General features: G+C 43.8%; 2 protein-coding genes across 2 annotated transcripts in view; both read right to left on the reverse strand.

Moving 5' to 3' along the window:
• TRIO (trio Rho guanine nucleotide exchange factor) overlaps nucleotides 1–19,656 on the reverse strand; it is a 2,940,676-nt gene that overhangs the window by 1,409,219 nt on the left and 1,511,801 nt on the right.
• LOC138642326 (uncharacterized) lies at nucleotides 6,977–10,766 on the reverse strand. The gene is made up of 8 exons (XM_069730425.1): nucleotides 9,862–10,766; nucleotides 9,702–9,782; nucleotides 9,543–9,622; nucleotides 9,354–9,463; nucleotides 9,191–9,262; nucleotides 8,683–8,893; nucleotides 8,445–8,601; nucleotides 6,977–7,882 (listed from the first exon to the last, which is right to left on the reverse strand). The coding sequence occupies exons 4-8, from the start codon at nucleotides 9,396–9,398 to the stop codon at nucleotides 7,423–7,425; spliced, it is 945 nt and encodes a 314-aa protein (XP_069586526.1). The 5' UTR covers nucleotides 9,399–9,463; nucleotides 9,543–9,622; nucleotides 9,702–9,782; nucleotides 9,862–10,766; the 3' UTR covers nucleotides 6,977–7,422.

Raw genomic sequence — 19,656 nt, forward strand, 5'->3', positions numbered from 1 at the left:
CGTATGGTACATGATTTAAGAGAAATAAACAAAGTTCTAGATCCAATCACCCCAGTTGTACCCAATCCTCATACGTTACTATCACAGATACCAGCCAGTTCTCAAGTATTTACTGTAATAGATCTTTCAAATGCATTTTTCTCGGTTCCTTTACACCAAGATAGTTGGCATTTGTTTGCATTTACATTTAAGGGCAAACAGTTGGCGTGGGCACGCCTTCCACAGGGAATGATACACTCCCCTACTCTTTATTCAAATGCCCTACAAACAGTCCTTCAGAGGTTTGAACCCGAACCACAGGTAGTAATTTTGCAGTATGTGGATGACCTACTACTTTGCTGCCCAGATCTAGAAACTGCAGAAAGGTCCACTGTGAGTTTACTATGTTTTTTAGAAAAAGAAGGGTGTAAAGTGAATAGACAAAAGCTACAAGTTTGTCAGACCAAAGTGGTCTTTCTAGGTCATTGCATTTCTCAAGGTAAAAAGCATCTTACACCACAAAGAACTGAAGCAATAAGACAGATGAATGAGCCTAGAAATCATAAACAGCTACGAGCATTTTTAGGAATAGTGTCTCATTGTAGACAATGGATTATACATGCCAGTCAACTAATGCAACCACTGTATGACTGTGTAAAAAGTGAACCTTATTTGTTGACAAAAGAAGGTCAGATTTCGTTCCAACAATTAAAAGATGCCCTTGTTTCAGCTCCAGCGTTAGGGCTACCAGACTACACCAAACCATTTCAGCTTATGGCTGCAGAAGTTGATTCCCATGCTACAGGAGTTCTTACCCAGAAGCATGCAGGGAAACAAAGACCAATTGCATATCTTTCAGCAAGGTTAGATCCCGTAGCTAGAGCAGCGCCAACCTGTGTACGTGTAGTTGTTGCTGTCTCACTATTGTTGGACAAAGCATCAGAAATTGTTCTAGAGTATCCACTCACAGTTCAAACTACACATGATGTTTATGGGATATTAAACCAGGTCCAACCAAAACACATTTCCATGGCCAGACATTTGCGGCTACAGTGTTCTTTGCTGCTCCCCTCTACTATCACATTTGCTAGGCTTCAGACTCTCAATATAGCTACACTGCTACCTCTCGAGTCTGAAGGGGGGAATAAGGACACTGATCCACACGCAAATTTTTTCCCTACAGACACACATGATTGTACAGAGCTCATTTTACAAGAAACGGTAGGCTTACCCAATGTATCCGAAACACCACTTCAAAATCCAGATTTAGAGCTGTTTATAGATGGTAGTAGGTTTGCAGATGACACAGGTAACTTCCATACAGGGTATGCAGTTGTGTCAGAATCTGAAACTCTCAAAGCAGAACCACTTCCACCGAAACAGTCTGCACAAGAAGCAGAACTAACAGCATTGATTGAAGCTCTTAAAATAGCTGAGAACCAGACAGCTAATATATACACTGATTCTAGGTATGCACATGGTATTGTGTTTGATTTTGGAGTAATCTGGAGAGCTAGAGGTTACATGACAGCGTCAGGACAACCTGTAAAACATGCTTCTCTGATCAAACAGATCTTAGAGGCTGCACAAGAAACAAAAGAAGTAGCAGTAATCAAGGTAGCTGCACATGTGAGACTCGACACTAGGGAATCTAGGGGAAATGATAGGGCTGATAAAGCAGCCAAAGCAGCAGCTGTCAAACCCTTACAACAGGTTCATACTGTAAACCCCACAGAAAATACTGAAGATAGACTGAGACAAGCACAGGAAGATGCAGGAGAAGAGGAGAGGGACAGGTGGAAAAAGGAAGGGGCAGAAGAACAAGCGGGAATTTGGAAGAAAGATGGACTAATATGTCTACCTAGAGCCTGGTATCCGATTGTAGTTGGTGGACTGCACCACCCTACTCATGTGTCTGCAAATGCAATGACACTACTGGCAGAACAAGTCTGGTTGGCTCCAGGTTTTGGCAACTATGCAAGAGACTATTGTGCTGCATGCGCTATATGCCTGGCACATAATCCTGGACAGACAACAAAGACCCCTATGAAGCACCACGTCCGACCTCTCTACCCGTTTCAGCGATTACAAATAGACTTTATCCAGCTGCCAAAAAGTAATGGGTATGAGTATGTGTTGGTATGTGTGGACATGTTCTCGGGGTGGCCAGAGGCCTATCCAGTTCGGAAGGCTTCAGCTAAAAACACTGCTGTAAAGCTAGTTGCCGAACTGATACCCCGTTACGGTCTCCCTGAAGTGATCGAGTCAGATAGGGGTACTCATTTTACTGGAGAAATATTTCAAAATGTACTGAAAATGTTGGGTGTTGAAAGTCAGTTACACACTCCGTACCATCCTCAAAGTTCTGGTAAGGTGGAACGCATGAATGGAACTTTAAAATTAAAAATACAGAAAGCCATGGCTGAAACAGGAAAGCCTTGGACAGAATGCCTTCCACTGGCCCTTTACTCAATACGCAATACCCCAAGGGGTAAGACTAAACTGTCTCCATATGAAATTTTGTTTGGCAGGACTGCCAATTTAGGATGTTATTTTCCACAGCAACTTGTGTTAAATATTGAGTCATTGACTTCTTATGTGCAAAATCTTCAGAAACAATTAACTAAGGTGCATGCACAAGTTTTTGCTTCCCTTCCAGATCCTGACAACACAGAAGGAAGTCACAAGTTGGAACCAGGTGATCAAGTCTATGTAAAAAGACACACCAGAAAGGCTCTAGAACCAAGGTTTGACGGACCCTTCCAAGTCCTGTTGACAACACCTACATCAGTCAAGCTTGAAGGAAAGTCATCATGGATACATGCAAGCCATTGCAAGAAAAGCAGTATAAACTCATGATATTGATGTTAATAATGATAACCTCAACGGAGGCGTGGGATAGACTGAATTCTCTAGCCCCTTTGAACAATAGATTCGTACAACATCATAGAAAATTAGTGCATGACTTGTTAAACAATACACAAACCATGACAGATTGTTGGATCTGTACCCATTCGCCGGTATCAGCCACAAGTATACCTTTTCTAGCAGTTCCCGTATTGGCAGAAGAAATATTCGCTTGGCCTAATTGTTCAGACAACCTGGCCAACAACCAAATTGGTAATGCTAGGCTGTGGAATACTACAATCGCCATACCAATTGTGGGATGGGTAGAATTTCCTTGGTGGCAGGGTAATCTCTCAGGGAGTAACACACATCTACAATATTTAGCATTTAGGGGAGGAAAATGGGTACCTAGAAATAAGACTGGATTAACTAATTTAGGACAGGTCCCCACAGAAAATCTACAGCTTAGTTTCAGTACAACCGTCCCCCCCTCTGATGCTTTCAAACCTGTAGTATTGGAAAGATACATACATAATAGAAAATGGAAACATTCTAAATTGTTCCCCCAAGGTGATGCAAACAGTTGTACAAGTAAGCTGGGGAACCTGGTTTGTAATAAATCCAATGAGTATATCAAAGGAATGCCTGTATGTGGGAATCCCGCAGCCGGGTACTGTAGCCCCTTGGGACAAAAACCCTCTTGGTGTATGCTTCAGAATGTATCTAGATTTGTGGACTTGGCTCACAGATTGGTATTGCAGCACTCAGCTCTATGGGATCTGCCTGAAGGTACATTTTGGATATGCGGAGAAGGAGCATATAAATGGCTTCCCGTAGGTATAAAGGGTACTTGTACATTAGGACGCCTAACCCCGGCTACATTCATAATTTCAAATAAACAAGTGAATATGCAAGCCGTGCCCAAGCACACACTGTATAAAAGAGCTGCAGATAACTCACCACGTCCCTCGGGGAGGCCACATATAGTACAAATGGGAATTCCTAACAAAATTGCTAGTACCATTTTTATTTATCCTATGTTAACACAGATGTGGGATAAATTAGTTAGAGCCACGGATTATCTAGATGATCAGATCTGGGATATATTGGATATACTAAACACTAGTATAGCTGTACAGAATCAGCTTATAATAGTCACTAACCAACATACCCTGGTATTGGATTACCTAACTGCCTCACAAGGGGGTATGTGTCAAATCATCGGACCCACCTGCTGTCATTATATAGACCCGAATAGTACTATGAGTATGACATTTAAATTAAAGGACGTACAACGACTCAGAGATCAGTATGACAAAGACAATGACCAGAATAAGGATAGCTGGTGGTCAGATACCTTTTCTTTTCTTAACCCAGCCAACTGGTTCAGAGGAATCGGTGGGTGGGTTGCTGGGATTATGCAGAGCATAATACATATAGTTATGATTATTGTAGTCATATACGTACTATTCCAGATTGTGCTCAAGAGTATCTCAGTATGCACAGATAAACTTTGTGTAATAGATGCAAGAGTATAAAGTTTTTTTTCCTTCTTCTCTTATGTTATCCTTTGCTAATACTGATTATTGCGCTTATTTTGCTATCCCTTTGTAATATCTGTACTTATTGCAAAACAAAGAAAAGGTTGCGAGAGTTAAACGGAAGAATTAATACTAGATTTGATTCTCTTATTGAATACAAGCATGTACATGTGTAATACCAAATAAAGGCTTTGTCTTTGGCCCTGTGGTAATAAAATAAATAAAAGAAAATGTCAAAGGGGGGAATTGTGGAGATCAGACTGAACTAAAGGAATCCATCTTGTCTTCTTCCTGAGAAATCTCGCTTACAACAAGATACATTTCTGCTGACTTGACATTTCCTTTTATGGAAGTAATCATGTGTGCATTCCTTCTTTCAATAGCAGCCTTTCATTCACCTTCCAGATGATGTAACTTTCTACTGATAAAGACTGGTATAGATTGTTTATGTAAGAGATAGTGAAATATGAGCGCTTGTGCGCATGTCTGTAAAAGAATAATTCTTTTCTATATAAAGGGAGGGCAAAGCCCAGAGAGGGAGATGTGCTCCTGGGCTTCCCCTGTATATGATCACACAATACCTTGTTTGCGTGTCATTTACTCAGGATCCCTACCTCTAGTAAGCCAGGGACTGAGAAGGACTTAACAATGGGGAACGAGACAGTAGGTTGGGGGTTGCAGTAGCTCCGATGGTGTTGAGGTGGTCATTACAGGTTGTAAGACTTCGGCTTCTTTCACACTTCAGTTGTTTGGCATCAGTCTGCTCCGACATCGTGGCGGATCGATGGATCCGTCAAATTTGTTGAGAAAACGGTCCTAACGGATTAGTTTTTTTGACGGATCAGCTGCCCTGATCCGTTAAAAAAACGGATCCGTTAGAACTGTTGCGACCGTTTTTCCATCCGTTGTAACCGTTTTTTGACAGATCCGTTTTTAAAAAAAGGAGGATCTCAATGTGATTGGCTACTGGAAACTACTGGAAAACTATATATACTGTGTATTTACACCACATCTTTGAAAGGTTGTAGAGAAAGTGGCAGAGATGGAAGGAGTACTGGCGAACATTGTGAAGATATCTGCGGATTTTACTTTTGAGGCAAATCGGTTGGCAGCCACCGTTCGAGACAAGGAGGAAGAAAGAATGTGCATCCTGCGGCAGCAGCGGAAGAGAAGGCTGTGGATCCATCCCATCACAGCCCAACGCATGACCCGTGGTGTTTATTCCACACTTTACATTGAACTGAGGGAAAACCCTCAGAAGTTCTTCAACTATGTGAGGATGAAAGCGGAAAATTTTGAAATTTTATTGGGCCATGTGGAAGACTCTATACGGAAACGAGACACCTAGATGCGCTTCTCCATATCACCAGCGGACCGTCTCATGATGACTATTCGGTAAGTTATTTATTTTTTTAAATGATTCTCATTCATCAGACTTATAACTGTAATGTTGTTTTTTGACATTTTTATTAATTATTGTCTTTTCCTTTTGTTAACAGATTCCTTGCAACTGGAGAGTCGTTCTCATCCCTACATTTTCAGTATAGGCTTGGGATATCCACCATCTCAGGGATCATCAGAGATACCTGCCGGGCATTGTGGAAGTGCCTACAAGCGGAATACATTCCAGAGCCATCACAGGAGAGGTGGCTGGAGATTGCACAAAATTTTCAACAAATATGCCAGTTCCCAAATTGTGTCGGAGCAGTCTATGGGAAGCACATAAGGATCGTCAAACCTTCTGGCTCTGGATCACAGTTTTACAACTATAAGAAGTACTTCTCAATTGTATTGATGGCCATAGCCGACGCACACTGCAAGTTCATCGCTGTGGATATCGGTGCGTATGGACGCGCAAATGACTCACAGATCTTTAAAACTTCACCAATGGGGCGTCGTTTGTATGGAGAGACATTTGACTTTCCGCTCCCTAGACCTCTCCCTGGAACCACCGGTCCACCATTACCATTTGTTTGCGTTGGAGATGATGCCTTCCAGCTTTCCCCACATTTGCTGAAACCCTTTGGAAGTAGTGGACTGACCCAGAGGAAGAAAATTTTTAATTACCGCTTAACCAGAGCACGAAGAGTTGTGGAATGTGCTTTTGGCATCTTAACTGCTAAATGGAGAATATTACTAACTGCAATTAAACTGCAGACTGAAACTGTCGATGATGTGGGTGAAGGCTTGCGTGGTACTTCACAATTTTGTTTTATCAAAAGAACAAGTTTTCCTGGAGGATAATGTGTCAGAAAGCACCTTGCGGGATTACCACAATACAACTTTTCGCAGTCCAGTAGCAGTCTCCAGAATGCGGGACAATTTTGCAGAGTACTTCATGTCTCCTCCAGGATCAGTTGACTGGCAGTATGAAATGGTTTGAAAAAAAATTTTTTTTTCACACTTGTAAAAATACCATTTTTTGTTTGGTTAGAAAACCTTTGTACTTTAACCTTGCAGTATTGTATGTTTTGAACTGGTACCCTTTAAACTTTTTCTACTGTTACTATTACCATAACCTTGTTGGCTTTAATACAGTTTTTTACTAAAAAAAAAAGGAAAGACAATAAAATTGTTTTTAAACCAAAAAAAGTTTATTTATTATCTACATTACAGGTTCTCATAATTTGGGGTGGAGATAGTAGCGGAGGGGCTGACAGGGCGGACCACGTCGAGATGGGAGGACAGGACATCACGAGGAGGAACAGTAGTGGAATGGGTGGTGAAAACATGAGGTTGGGCAGAGAGTTGAGGTGCAGATGTGGTTTGTGAGAGGTATGAAGGTGTTGGTGGGATCGGTAACGGTGAAGTTAAAGGGGAAGAATGGAAAGGGGAAGGTAAAAACTGGGAAAGACTAAGGGGGGAAGGAAGGAATGGCGAAGGAGTAGAATGGACGGACGGGAGGATAGACGGTGGCTTGAGAGGGGAAAGGTGTAGAAACATGAAGGGTAGGTAGAGGGGTTTGCGACATCACCTGCACTAGAGCAGTGTGGCAGCCTTGCATCACATGCATCTGCAGGTCAGGAGTTAGATTTCCCATGTGCCTGAGGACCGACTAAAAAAAACAGTGTCTTGGTGACTGGTTTGCATCTGATTGCATCCTATCCAGATGACTGCTGAGTTCAAGTATGCTTTTGTTAAGGATATTGTACCCAGCAGACGTTTGCTCACTCAAAAGCTTGATGGCACTGTGGAAGGATGCATTCAGCTGCAAAAAATCAGGCGCATAGCTCCTTTCCTGACCTCTCTGGCGCTGCCGTCCTGACCCCAAAGGTGGTCTAGATGTTGCGGCAGTGGCAGAGGGGTGGGGTAAAGGGAACTCTAACTCATCACCTGCAGCTTCAAGTGACGAAGTCCGCCCTGCTGCTTCAGCGCTGGTGGATGGGTCTGAGGGATCAAACAAAAGGGAAGGTACAGATACAGAGGGGTCGACGTGGTCCCCGGTGGCGGACTCCCTAGAGATCGCTCCAGAGGGGTGCATCTCTGATGCAGGCTCCCAAGTGCTGCAGAAAGTGCTGTTAAAAAAGAAGAAAAAAAAATTAGTATCTTGATATTACAATTGCCCTTGCTGCAAAAAAAAAAAATGGGCCACTGTCACCCCCCTCCAGCCGTTATAAACTAAAAGAGCCACCTTGTGCAGCAGTAATGCTGCATTCTAACAAGGTGGCTCTTTTAGTTTTAGGTTCAAGTATACCCCAAATAAAGCGTTTTTATACTTAGCCACAATTCCTGTCTCTAGCCAGGGAGGCAGGTCCTCACTCCCCAGCTGTAACCGCTCCGCTGAGGCGGCGGTGCCAAAAGCGCAGGAAGATTGGAGTGACGGCAGAGGAGCGGTTAGAGCTGGGGAGTGAGGACCCGCCTCCCTGGCTAGAGACAGGAATTGTGGCTAAGTATAAAAACGCTTTATTTGGGGTATACTTGAACCTAAAACTAAAAGAACCACCTTGTTAGAATGCAGCATTACTGCTGCACAAGATGGCTCTTTTAGTTTATAACGGCTGGAGGGGGGTGACAGTGGCCCTTTAAGGTTACACATTTTTACAGTTTGACTGAAAACATGTGGTGTTGAATATTTACCTTCTGCTCAGCAGCGTCGACCGGAGGAACAACAGGGCTCTGGCATGTTTGTACCTGGTCCTGCGTCTTCTAGATCCACTCGGGGCCTGCATCTCCTTATTAAATTCCCTCTTGAAGTGATCCCTGAGTGACCGCCACCGCACGATAATCCTGTTACCTGGAAAGAGAAAGCAAAAATTGGTTACTATACAACACATTAAATCATGCTAACATAAGGTAATGAAGTGTGAATACTTACGCGCTAGATCCTGGGCCCCAGCATCGAGTTCCTCCCAATTATCCATAACAGCACTGCACACTTCCTCCCATAGCTGTCGGGTGATTAACTGGTCAGCATGGCGGCGGTCCGACATGTTCCACAGCGGCTCCCGAATTTGTACTGCTTGGATGAGGGTGTCCACGTCAATGCCCTCCTCTTCGTCATCCTGTTCGGGAGCACGCTGTGAAGCCTAACAAAAAGATAAGAATAAAAAGGGAAAGATTATACCACAAGAATTTTACAGTTTACTAAACACCAAACCAGCTCTTCGGTGACCGCCACGATTATTATTCCGACGACTATGGGAGGTGCTTTGAGGAACTCTACGTCGAGCCCCGGATTGGGAAGACTAATAAAAAAAAAATAAAAATAAATAAATAAATAAATAATGTGCTTGGATGGAGGCATATGTATTGTGTGTGCTGTGCTGAATGTTTGTGTTGGGTGTAGTGTGTTGTATGTGAGGATCGGTCTGTGCAAAACTTACACTATGCGCTCCCGCTCCTTGTATTTCTCCACCCTGTCCGTCTCCTTCTGTAAGCCCCTCTGCTTCATCTTCCTATGAATACAGAATAAAGACATAAAGGGTTAGGATACAATTGCCATAGTTGTACCAAAATAAAAAATTTATGAAGAACAAAAATAAACACCTCAGTTTGCTGATGATGTGCTGGGGGGCTCTCAGAAGAAGACATTATGGTCTTGGGGGGGTCTTGGGGGGCCTGCCTACGTGTCTTGGGTCCCTCTTGGTCCCTAGAATCTGCTAGCATAAAGAGAGTTCTAAGCTACTATACAAAAGGATAGATGGATAGATGCAGCTTTCAGGACTTTACACTTACATCTGTTTCCAAAACTTGGGGGCTTGCGTCTATCTTGGGTTGGTCGGTCCCTTGCTTGGGTCCCTCTTGGTCCCTAGAATCTGTAAGTATAAAGAGAGTTCTAAGCTACTATACAAAAGGAAAGATGGATAGATGCAGCTTTCAGGACTTTACACTTACATCTGTTTCCAAAACTTGGGGGGCTTGCGTCTATCTTGGGTTGGTCGGTGCCTTGCTTGGGTCCCGCTTGGTCCCTAGAATCTGTAAGTATAAAGAGAGTTCTAAGCTACTATACAAAAGGATAGATGGATAGATGCAGCTTTCGGGACTTTACACTTACATCTGTTTCCAAAACTTGGGGAGCCTGCCTGCATTCGTCTTGGGCCAGTACCTTGCTTGGTTCCTGTAAAATCTTCCAATTTGAAGACAGTTTTAATTAGAATGATTATGAATAAGTATGTCAACTTACTTTTTGATTTCCCCACCACAAAAAAAAATTAAAAAAATTGTTAACCGTCAAACTTGATATGCTAGATATGCTTGATGCACAAGCTGCCAAACCCTCTACCTCCTGTTTCCCCACAAAAAAAAAAAATCCCTTGAAAGCAACACCAAAACTACTTCGAACTTGATATGCGCCATGCGCATGCTGGTAAACCCACCTAAACAAAGTATTAACCTTATAAAAAATGTTCCTCATTCAAAATTAAAATACCAATTCCCAAAATTGTTAATTATGATTACCCTACAGTTTGTATTTTCTAAAACCAGATAACATTTTCTATAGCAAAAATTTGCATTCCGCATTTGTATATAGAACCTTTAGGCCATGTTCACACGTTGTGGTTTTTACCGCGGAACCGCAGCCGCTGCGGGTCCGCTGCAGTTTCCATTGCGTTTACATTTACATGTAAATCAATGGAAACCGCAAACCACTGTGCACATGCTGTGGGAAAAACCGCGCAGAAACGCAGCGGTTAAAAACTCGCAGCATGTCACTTCTTTGTGCAGAATCACAGCGATTCTGCACCCATAGAAATGCATTGATCCGCTTACTTCCCGCATGGGGCTGTGCACACCATGCGGGAAGTAAGCGGATAATGTGCGGGTTATACCCGGGGTGGAGGAGAGGAGACTCTTCTCCAGGCCCCGGGAACCATATTTGAGTAAAAAAAAAAAGAATTAAAATAAAAAATAATGATATACTCACCTCTGAAGTCTCAGCGCTGCACGCGGTCGTCCGGTTTCAGGTTTGCTATGCGACCAGGACCTGCGGTGACGTCGCGGTCACATGACCGTGACGTCACAAAGGTCCTGGTCGCACAGCATCTTTGGAACCGGACTGCCGCCTGCAGCGCCGAGGAGATTGGGACTTCAGAGGGTGAGTATATCATGATTTTATTATTTTTAACATTACTATTGATGCTGCATATTGCTGCATATGTAGCATCAATAGTAGGAGTAAAATCCCGCAGCGGAACCCGCAGGACAAACCGCGATAAATCTGCAGGGATAACCGCAGCGGGTTTGCCCTGCAGATTTATCAAATCCGCTGCGGGAGAACCCGCAGGGACAGGACACAACGTGTGAACATAGCCTTACTGCATGTATACCCAATTGTAAATTTATCTTGAAATGAGACTATGGACAGTTTTGTGAAATTTTTATTACTATATTTTTTAAAATTTATTTATTTTTTGTTTGGAAAGTAGGAGCTACACTGCTCTTTATTTGAAATACCAGTACAGTATGAAAAACAACAAAAATGCAGAACATATCACACAACATTTATACACACACAAAACACATGTTACAGCACAGCTATTCAAAATACCAGCACAGTATGAAAAAAAAAATTTAAACAGGGCAGGCAGGCGCACGCACACACGCACACACACCTCATACTGGATGACAGTACTCACATGGCTGTCTCAGGCAGGGTCTGGCTGGCAGGGCCTCTCTGGCTGGCAGGGCCTCTCTGGCTGGCAGGGCCTGGCTGGCAGGGTCTCTCTTGCTGGCAGGGTCTTGCTGGCAGGGCCTCTCTTGCTGGCAGGGTCTTGCTGGCAGGGTCTCTCTGGGTGGCAGGGTCTCTCTTGCTGGCTGGCACATTTGGGAATGACCTGTCCTCTTTATATAGTTTTGGGGTTGTCTGGGCAAAGTATCCACTTTTTGGAGCATGCTCAATTAAAAAAGTGGATTGGGGCGACGGATCCGCCAAATTACGGATCGCGATGGATCCGTCGCCCATAGGCGCCCATGCTAGAAAGTGGCGGACGCGACGGATCCGCCACGGTCCGCCATTTCGGCGGCGACAAAAAACGTTACAAAGTCTGTCAATGTCTAGACAACGTCCGCCAAATCTCGACGGATCCGTCGCATGGCGGATGGAACGGACGACCATCCGCCACAATCCGTCGCTAATACAAGTCAATGGGAAAATAGTGGATCCGCCAAAAAAAAAAAGGCAGATGTGCTATTTGACGAAAATGGCGGTTTGAAACTGACGACAAAAGACTGAAGTGTGAAAGAGGCCTTACCTAGCTTCTATCAATTCACTTCTATTGAAAGAAGCCAAAAGCATATAGTCGATACATAACTACAAGTGAGCAAATCCCATGCATGCCGTCACACGACTGACCACTCACATCAGAAATACCTTGAGTAACTGCAGATTTTTACTCCTAGTCTGCACAAGCCCTTTAAGATGGCAATAACCCTCCAATGTAAGGAATCAGAATACACCACTGAATGACAAAGCAGCTCGTAAAAGAAAAGTGCAGCCTGTGCCACATTTAAAAAAAGACACATACAATAGAAAAACAATGAGTGATGTATCCCACCCTATGCTTATACAATGATAGATGCTGCAGCACAGACCCTAAAAAAGAATGTCACATCGGTTAATACACTACATCCAGGAAATCTGCTCTCCTACTTTACACATTAAAGGGGTCAGCCATAGAAAACAAGCGATCATCTATCCATAAGATTGGTGAACCCTTATGAAGCTGCAGTTCGCATGCTCCATTTGCGCTCTGTTCATCCCTATGAGGTTGCTGACTTCTACACTTGGCTTTTCCTCAACCCTAAAATGAACGGAGCGGTGGAGTTAAAGTGGCCGACCTAAGAAGAATAATAAGAAAAAAAAAACCTGATCTACAGATCGGTAAGTTTGAAACTGTCTCAAAGATGGATAAAAATGGGAATGTCACAAAAGAAAAAACCCATAATAATGTTGGAGGCCTCTAATATACTAAATTGCAAGCAAAAGAACCAGCAAGGAGAGTTATATGTAGTACTGATAAATGATATCCTTTATGTTCAATTCATAGCACTACATAGTACCCAGTATCCACCAGATAGCAGCCGGGCACACATGCTCTGGGTTACACAGTTACTACACACGCCGGACTACCTTCATGGCCTATTACCGTGGGTGACAGGACCGCCGTGTCAGTGATTCTTTACTCACAGCTTTTCCACAGTACTCGATATCCCTCAGTTTGCAGCCATTATAAACACTAGTCCTCCTTCGGGCTCAGGACAGTCAAACACCAGTTCATCTCCGGGCACAAGACCGTCCACCTCAGAGACCAGTTACCGTGGGCAAGTGCACCGCTGTGTCAGCTGTGGGTGCCAAGCCACAGGTACCATGGCTGTTTTGGTTCTGCTGGCCTGTGTTGCCTCACACAGGTGGAGCTCTGCAACGCCGACTACTCTGCACACTAGCAAGCACCAACTGACTCTGGCCCTGACTGACACCACACCCATACCCTTTACTACAGGGATTTTAACTGGGATCTGTGGCCTTCAGCCACATGGAAAACCCAGGCGTGGAATGAAACGGACTGCACGACTATCATCCTGCAGTCTGTTTCAAAATACAAAACCTAGCATGCCCAAGACTAACACTTGTGACTGCAATGCATGCACCCCCATGGCCTCAATATGCCTCTGTGTGCATCCTGGGGAGAACATACAGCGACCCCTAACTGTCTCACAATATATTATATATATATATATTAGGGATTTCACTCACTCAGGTGCGACGGCTGATACTCAGGAGGCACGTTCCTTTAAAAGTTCACAGGGTTTATTGCTTCATAAACCACATGGCAAAAATAACAGAAAACAAATAGCCTTTGGCTCAGGAAAGAAAAGCAAGTGTCCAGTCCATCAGGCTCAGTCCTGGAGCCTTAACACACTTTGGAGGGTTTCACCTCCACACATATCTGCTGTGTAATGCATTAGTCAGTCTTATCCATGCTACAATATATATTGAGACTGTGCTCAGTACGGAAGCTCAGTACGGAATTAAGAATAAGTAAAAAAATTAATAATTAATATTTAACAGGCATAATCTATGTGGCAAAATTAGGGGTGCCGGCTTACACTCGAGTATATACTATAGTGTATATAATATATATATATATATATATATAGTATATACTCGAGTGTAAGCCGGCACCCCTAATTTTGCCACATAGATTATGCCTGTTAAATATTAATTATTAATTTTTTACTTATTCTTAATTCTGTACTGAGCACAGTCTTTCGCCGACATTACAAAAGCTATTCCTGTATATTTAGCTCAGAGTATAAGTTAACACCATATAGAGAGAACACGTGCTCTATGGGACATATAACCGAGACTCACAATTGGGTTGGGGCTGTCACCTCATGCCTGCTCCTTTACTCTCCACGGACTTCAGACTACTCACAGAAGAAATGATCAGTTGGTAGCCATGATAACTTCTACTCCATGACAAAGACTGACGCCATTTACCATTCAGAATCTCAAAAGGACAGTCTCTTTGTAACTACTTCACCTATTTTATGTTTTGCTGCAATGTGGGGTTTTTGTGGACAATCCAATAAACCATTACATTTTTTATGAAAATATCATGACATTCTTAAAGAAAAATATCGCATCTGGTAAAGAGTCCTGATTAAATAAATGTGCGAAATAAGCACATTTAACATTTGGCCAAACCAGCCAGATTTTGGGATTTTTTGGGCCATTTTTGTGTGGATTTCCTTCTCCTTGCATATGGGGAAGAGAAGGGCTTCGCTAAACGTCAACTGTGCAAGTTTTCAGGAATTCCACTACAACACTTCAAGTCACAAGGATCACACAGAACCTACGAGTGAGGACTAACAGGTGCCAGATTGATTGACAAGTACTGGAAGTACTACAAGGGCCAGACATACTGAAAATAGAAGTGTTGAGACCAGAGCCCAGCGATGTCCAACAAAGGAACTACAAGCTGAGATATTTTAATGTAAGAAAAATGGATTTAATTAATTCATATTTTAAGTCAAGTCAGCTGACATTAATAACTTTATACGAGTCTAAATTAGATATATTTTGGCTGAGTTTATATGCAGAATGCAAGATAGCAAATCTAAAGATAGATTCTAAGCTAATATCCAGAGAAAAAGAGAAATTGAAAAATATTTTACATTTGGTTGACGTATTTCACAAGTTGATGTCAGAGAAATCCAAAAATAACAGTGTAAAAATAGTATCAGATGATACTATTGATACTCCCAAGATTGACTGTAATGTGGAGAGTTAACAAGATGTAAGACACGTGTCTGTAATGGCCACTCAAGGTGACCTTGTGTTTCATGATGTAAAAAAAGATGGAGGAAACGTGGGAGGAGACATGAGAACTGACGAAGATGACATACACGGAACAGATGTTCAAAGACCACTAAAAATTGAAGACAACTCAGAAACTCAGAGGCCCAACTCCTCCAAATTAAAGTTAGGAAAAACTTGTTAAAATTATGCAAAATCATTCCTGCATATGGTAACAATATCCATGTGTGCAGAAATTCAGAGATATTTGAGAGTTTTTCTGATAAGTTTGATTTGACTAATGAGGAGAAAAATCAGTTGTTTAAAATGTGGCCTCCTGCAACTTTTTCCAGAAGGTTAATATTCAAAATTCAAAATTATGATGAGTTCGGCAGAGCTAATCTGTTTAATTCAACCTTAAACAAGCCCCATCCACACAAAAAGGAGGCATCAGCACCTTGCCCCTACACCCGAGAGGCATCATCGGGCCACAGCGCGTGGAATTCAAGGCCTACTCCGCGGCACCTGCTCAGGGCCCACAACAAGGCCTGAGGCACTCCGACTCAACCACCACCCGCGACTAGGCCCTTGCCTCCCTGCCCCCAAGAAGAATTCCAACCAGCCTGCACCTTACCGAGGCGCCGATCCTGCCGCACCTGTGCTGGAGAGCCCGGCCGCTGTAGTCCCGACACCGAAGGAGGAGCAAAGGAGATCACCATGCGGTGAGTCACACTCGGGTGCCGGGGAGCCGCTTCCCTCCAGGCCCTCCTCTCAACCCTTTTGAGCGACGGAACGTGCCCAGGCCCCGGATCCGTGATCTCATAGCCGCTGGATCGCGCTGCATGCCCCTGCCTGTTCTTACCTGCGCACTGGCTACCTCAGCGCTGCGGCAGTATCACGTGGCCAGCCCGCCCAAACTGCCTCCTGAGTCCCGGATTCTGCGGCGATCTCTGCCGTGGTGGTTGAGGATCTAGGGGAATTGGCTCACCGGGGAGCAGCATCACGGACACTCTTGACAGTAAGGGGATCCCGGCCCTAGACTCTGGTCCTCTGAGCCTGCTATCAAGCGGGGTGCTGACCTGCCGTGCGGCCCCCTTGCCCCCTTGTTCCCTCTACAGCGGTCCTAGGGGCCCCCACAGAACTGAACTGAGGGGAGAGGGCTGGAGGGAGACTTCTCGCTCACCTGGGCTACCTGTGAGGGGGCCTTGATTGTAGTACTGGGGACCACTGCTTTCCCTTACTGGGCGCTGCAGAGCTGTCTGGCACCTGAGCTGGGGCGGTGGACCAGCTCCTGCTGAGACCCCCCCCCTGCATTGTGCTGGCAACTTACCATCATACAAACCCTCCAAATGTCAGTTGGTAATCACCTCAGACAATTCTCCACCACATCTCCACCCCAAATAGGCCCAGCCTATAATAAACCCCAAGACTTTGGGAATGCCTTAACGTGTCCCCCTCACATCTGCTAGGGGTCGCTGTGCAATATGCCCTCCCAATGATCCTCTTTCTTTAAAACGGGATAAGCAATACGGAGCCCCTTTCCTACTCAACTCGCCCTCATGCCCAAAGCACGCAGAGCTAACTCAAAACAATCCAGCAACAGATTTGCCGCATTAACGGATCTGGACGCCGACATGTCTTCCGGCCCGTTCTCCCGGTCAGAATCCTCTAACTCATCTATACCAGATGGTGCAGACTCTGAAATGATTCCAGCTTCAACAACCAAAACCCCTAATACCTCAACCTCGGATCAAACAGCCCTACCATCACAGTTTCAATCAATCTTACATTCTGAATGACTCAAAGTGTCAGAAAATTTGACCAAGGACTTAACCAAAGAGATCAGAGAGCTTGTTTCCCGTACTTCTGACCTGGAGGACAAAATGGACTCCACCCTCACAACTCTTGCTACTCACAAAAAAGACATCGAGATGTTACACGACGAGATTCACACCCTTAACAGTAGACTGGAAGATTTTGAAAATCGAGCCCGTAGGTGCAACATTAGAATCAGGGGCATACCCGAAACAATCACCGATATCCAGTTCACCCCGATGGCTCTGTTTCAAGAACTAGTATCAGGGATCCCTATCGAGCGTCTGGAAATGGACCGTATCCATAGAGCCCTGAGTAAACGTAAACCAAAAGGACCAACAAGGGATATCATCCTTAAATTACATTATTATAAAACTAAGGAACAGCTCTTACAGGCGGCAAGAAATTCGGCACCACTGGTATTCCAAGGCCATTCATACGAGCTGTTCTCCGACTTGGCCCCTACTACCATTGCCAAAAGATGTGCTATGAAACCGTACTTGGAGGTTTTACGCTCCAACAACATCAAGTATCGCTGGGGCTTCCCATTTAAATGGATCTTCTCTCATCTCGATATGGTCCATACAGTTCTCTCCCCTGAAGGAGCGAGCCGTTGCCTGTCTAAACTACAACTCATGGATCTCCCTTCATCCCCCCCACATTCCTCCTTGAGGCCTCAGCCTGCGACCCTCCGTCCCAGATCACTAGATCCACCGGTCCCCCCATGACGAGTTGGATAACCACTAGCTCTACTTCGAGCCTATGATATTCCATAGGCTACTCTTTAAGACAACCTCATAGCGTAGTCCCAGCTGCATCACGCAAGCCTATATTTTATAATGTCTAATGGGACAAAAAGTTTATATGTGTTTTTTCAGTTTATTGTTACAGGTGTTCTTGGAGTGTACAGCTCCACTATCTATCCTTCAGAAGCCATTACATCTTTCGCTTCAACAGAGTTTCTGGACTGAGAGCGCCATTCGACTTGTTCTTCATGTCAGACAAGTGACTATGTTTATTATACAAGTTTATACAGTGTTTTTTCTTCTTTTCTCCTCCCTATAGGGTGTTAAGCTGTAGAAATATGTTGGGCTTTTAAATGTGCAGCCAGGATCCAAATATTACACTAGGCCATATAAAGGCGTTAATGAGTTAGGTTGTTAAATATATTGGTAATTTTCAGGTTTCGCACTACGTCCTCTATCCCTAACCTCTCCGGTGTCTACGAAAAGCCCACTCCTAATTTGTTGAATTGAATCTCCAGTTTAACTTTACCCACTCACTTGTTCACATTCCCGTTTTTCACGATACTTAAATATGCTTCATTGCGTCCCCTAGCGGACCCTCATGACCCACACAGTGTCCTTATACACTGATGCTTCGCACACTGTGCTTAGCCAACAACATTCTCACCTCTTCCTCCCCAACAAATTTTTCCTACCCTACCCAAATTATAGATATTGTTCAACTCACCCTCCCTTTCATCCCCATTACTCGCCCGAGTACACTCTACCAATTTGGTCCATTTAACAATAATTTCTCTATCTTCGCCAACAAATCAAAACTAACAGGCTACATAAGCAAATTTAACAACTATCCATCATGCCATTAACGATCCTATCACACAATGTGAGGGGCCTAAATTCCCCCCACAAACGTACTAAGGCCTTCCGTTATTATAGATCCCAACAGGCAGATGTGGATTGCCACCAAGAGACGCACTTCTCAACCAGCTCCTGCCCCAGATTTATGTCCACTTCTTATCCACTTTTCTACCTGGCGAACTCCGCAAACAAAACCAAAGGAGTCGCTGTCTGTTTTAAAAAATCTGTCCCCTTTGTTTTTAAGTCTTCAGTGGCTGACAAAGAAGGACACTATATAATGGTGACAGGTTCAATATCAGATCAATTGGTGACTATTGTCTCCTATTATGCTCCCAACTCCCACCAAGCTGCTTTCTTTTCCCAGGTAACAGCTTCTTCCTATTGTTCAGCGGTCACATCATACCGCTCATTAAAGTAATAAATATGCGTCCATATTCATTACTTTAATGAGCGGTACCACGTGACTGCTGAACACAGAAAGAGCAGCCGGCTCCCGAAGAACATCGGACATGCAGGGACCGCGCCAGGAGCAGGTATGTGACAGCCACCGCTTCCTCGCCGAATCCCTGGGACAACGACTTGAGTATAAGCCGAGAGGGGTCACTTTCAGCCTAAAAAAACGGGCTGAAAATCTCGGCTTATAATTAAGTATATACAGTATATTATAAACCCGTACTTTTCTGACTATAAGAAAAACCGGAGTATAAGACGCACCCAGGTTTTAGAGGTGGAAAATGGGGAAAAAAATATTTGAAGCAAAAAAATGGGTAAAATATTTAAGAACATAAATAACATACTATTATATGTGGTGTTATTATCACAAGGATCTCGGAAGGAGATATAAAAAGGGAGACAAGGGGCGCAGAGTCTAAGTGTAGATGTATATTCACAGCAAGAAATATATATTGTTGCACTCACCCTTTGGATGTCTTGTATGTACATTCAATTGATCCGTATGATGGATCCACGCCTTATAATATTCCGGTATGCAGCACTATTGCAGGAACTATGCCAGCCTTGATCCAAGGATTGCATGTGAATGCAATGGTTAGAGAAAAAAAAAATTCCTTTCTAGGCGCTTCCGGAAGACAAGGATAATTTGAAGGTTGAGATCATTTGCTCAGTACCAAAT

The sequence above is a fragment of the Ranitomeya imitator genome, chromosome 6 (genome assembly GCF_032444005.1).
Source record: "Ranitomeya imitator isolate aRanImi1 chromosome 6, aRanImi1.pri, whole genome shotgun sequence".
NCBI classification, from domain to species: domain Eukaryota; kingdom Metazoa; phylum Chordata; class Amphibia; order Anura; family Dendrobatidae; genus Ranitomeya; species Ranitomeya imitator.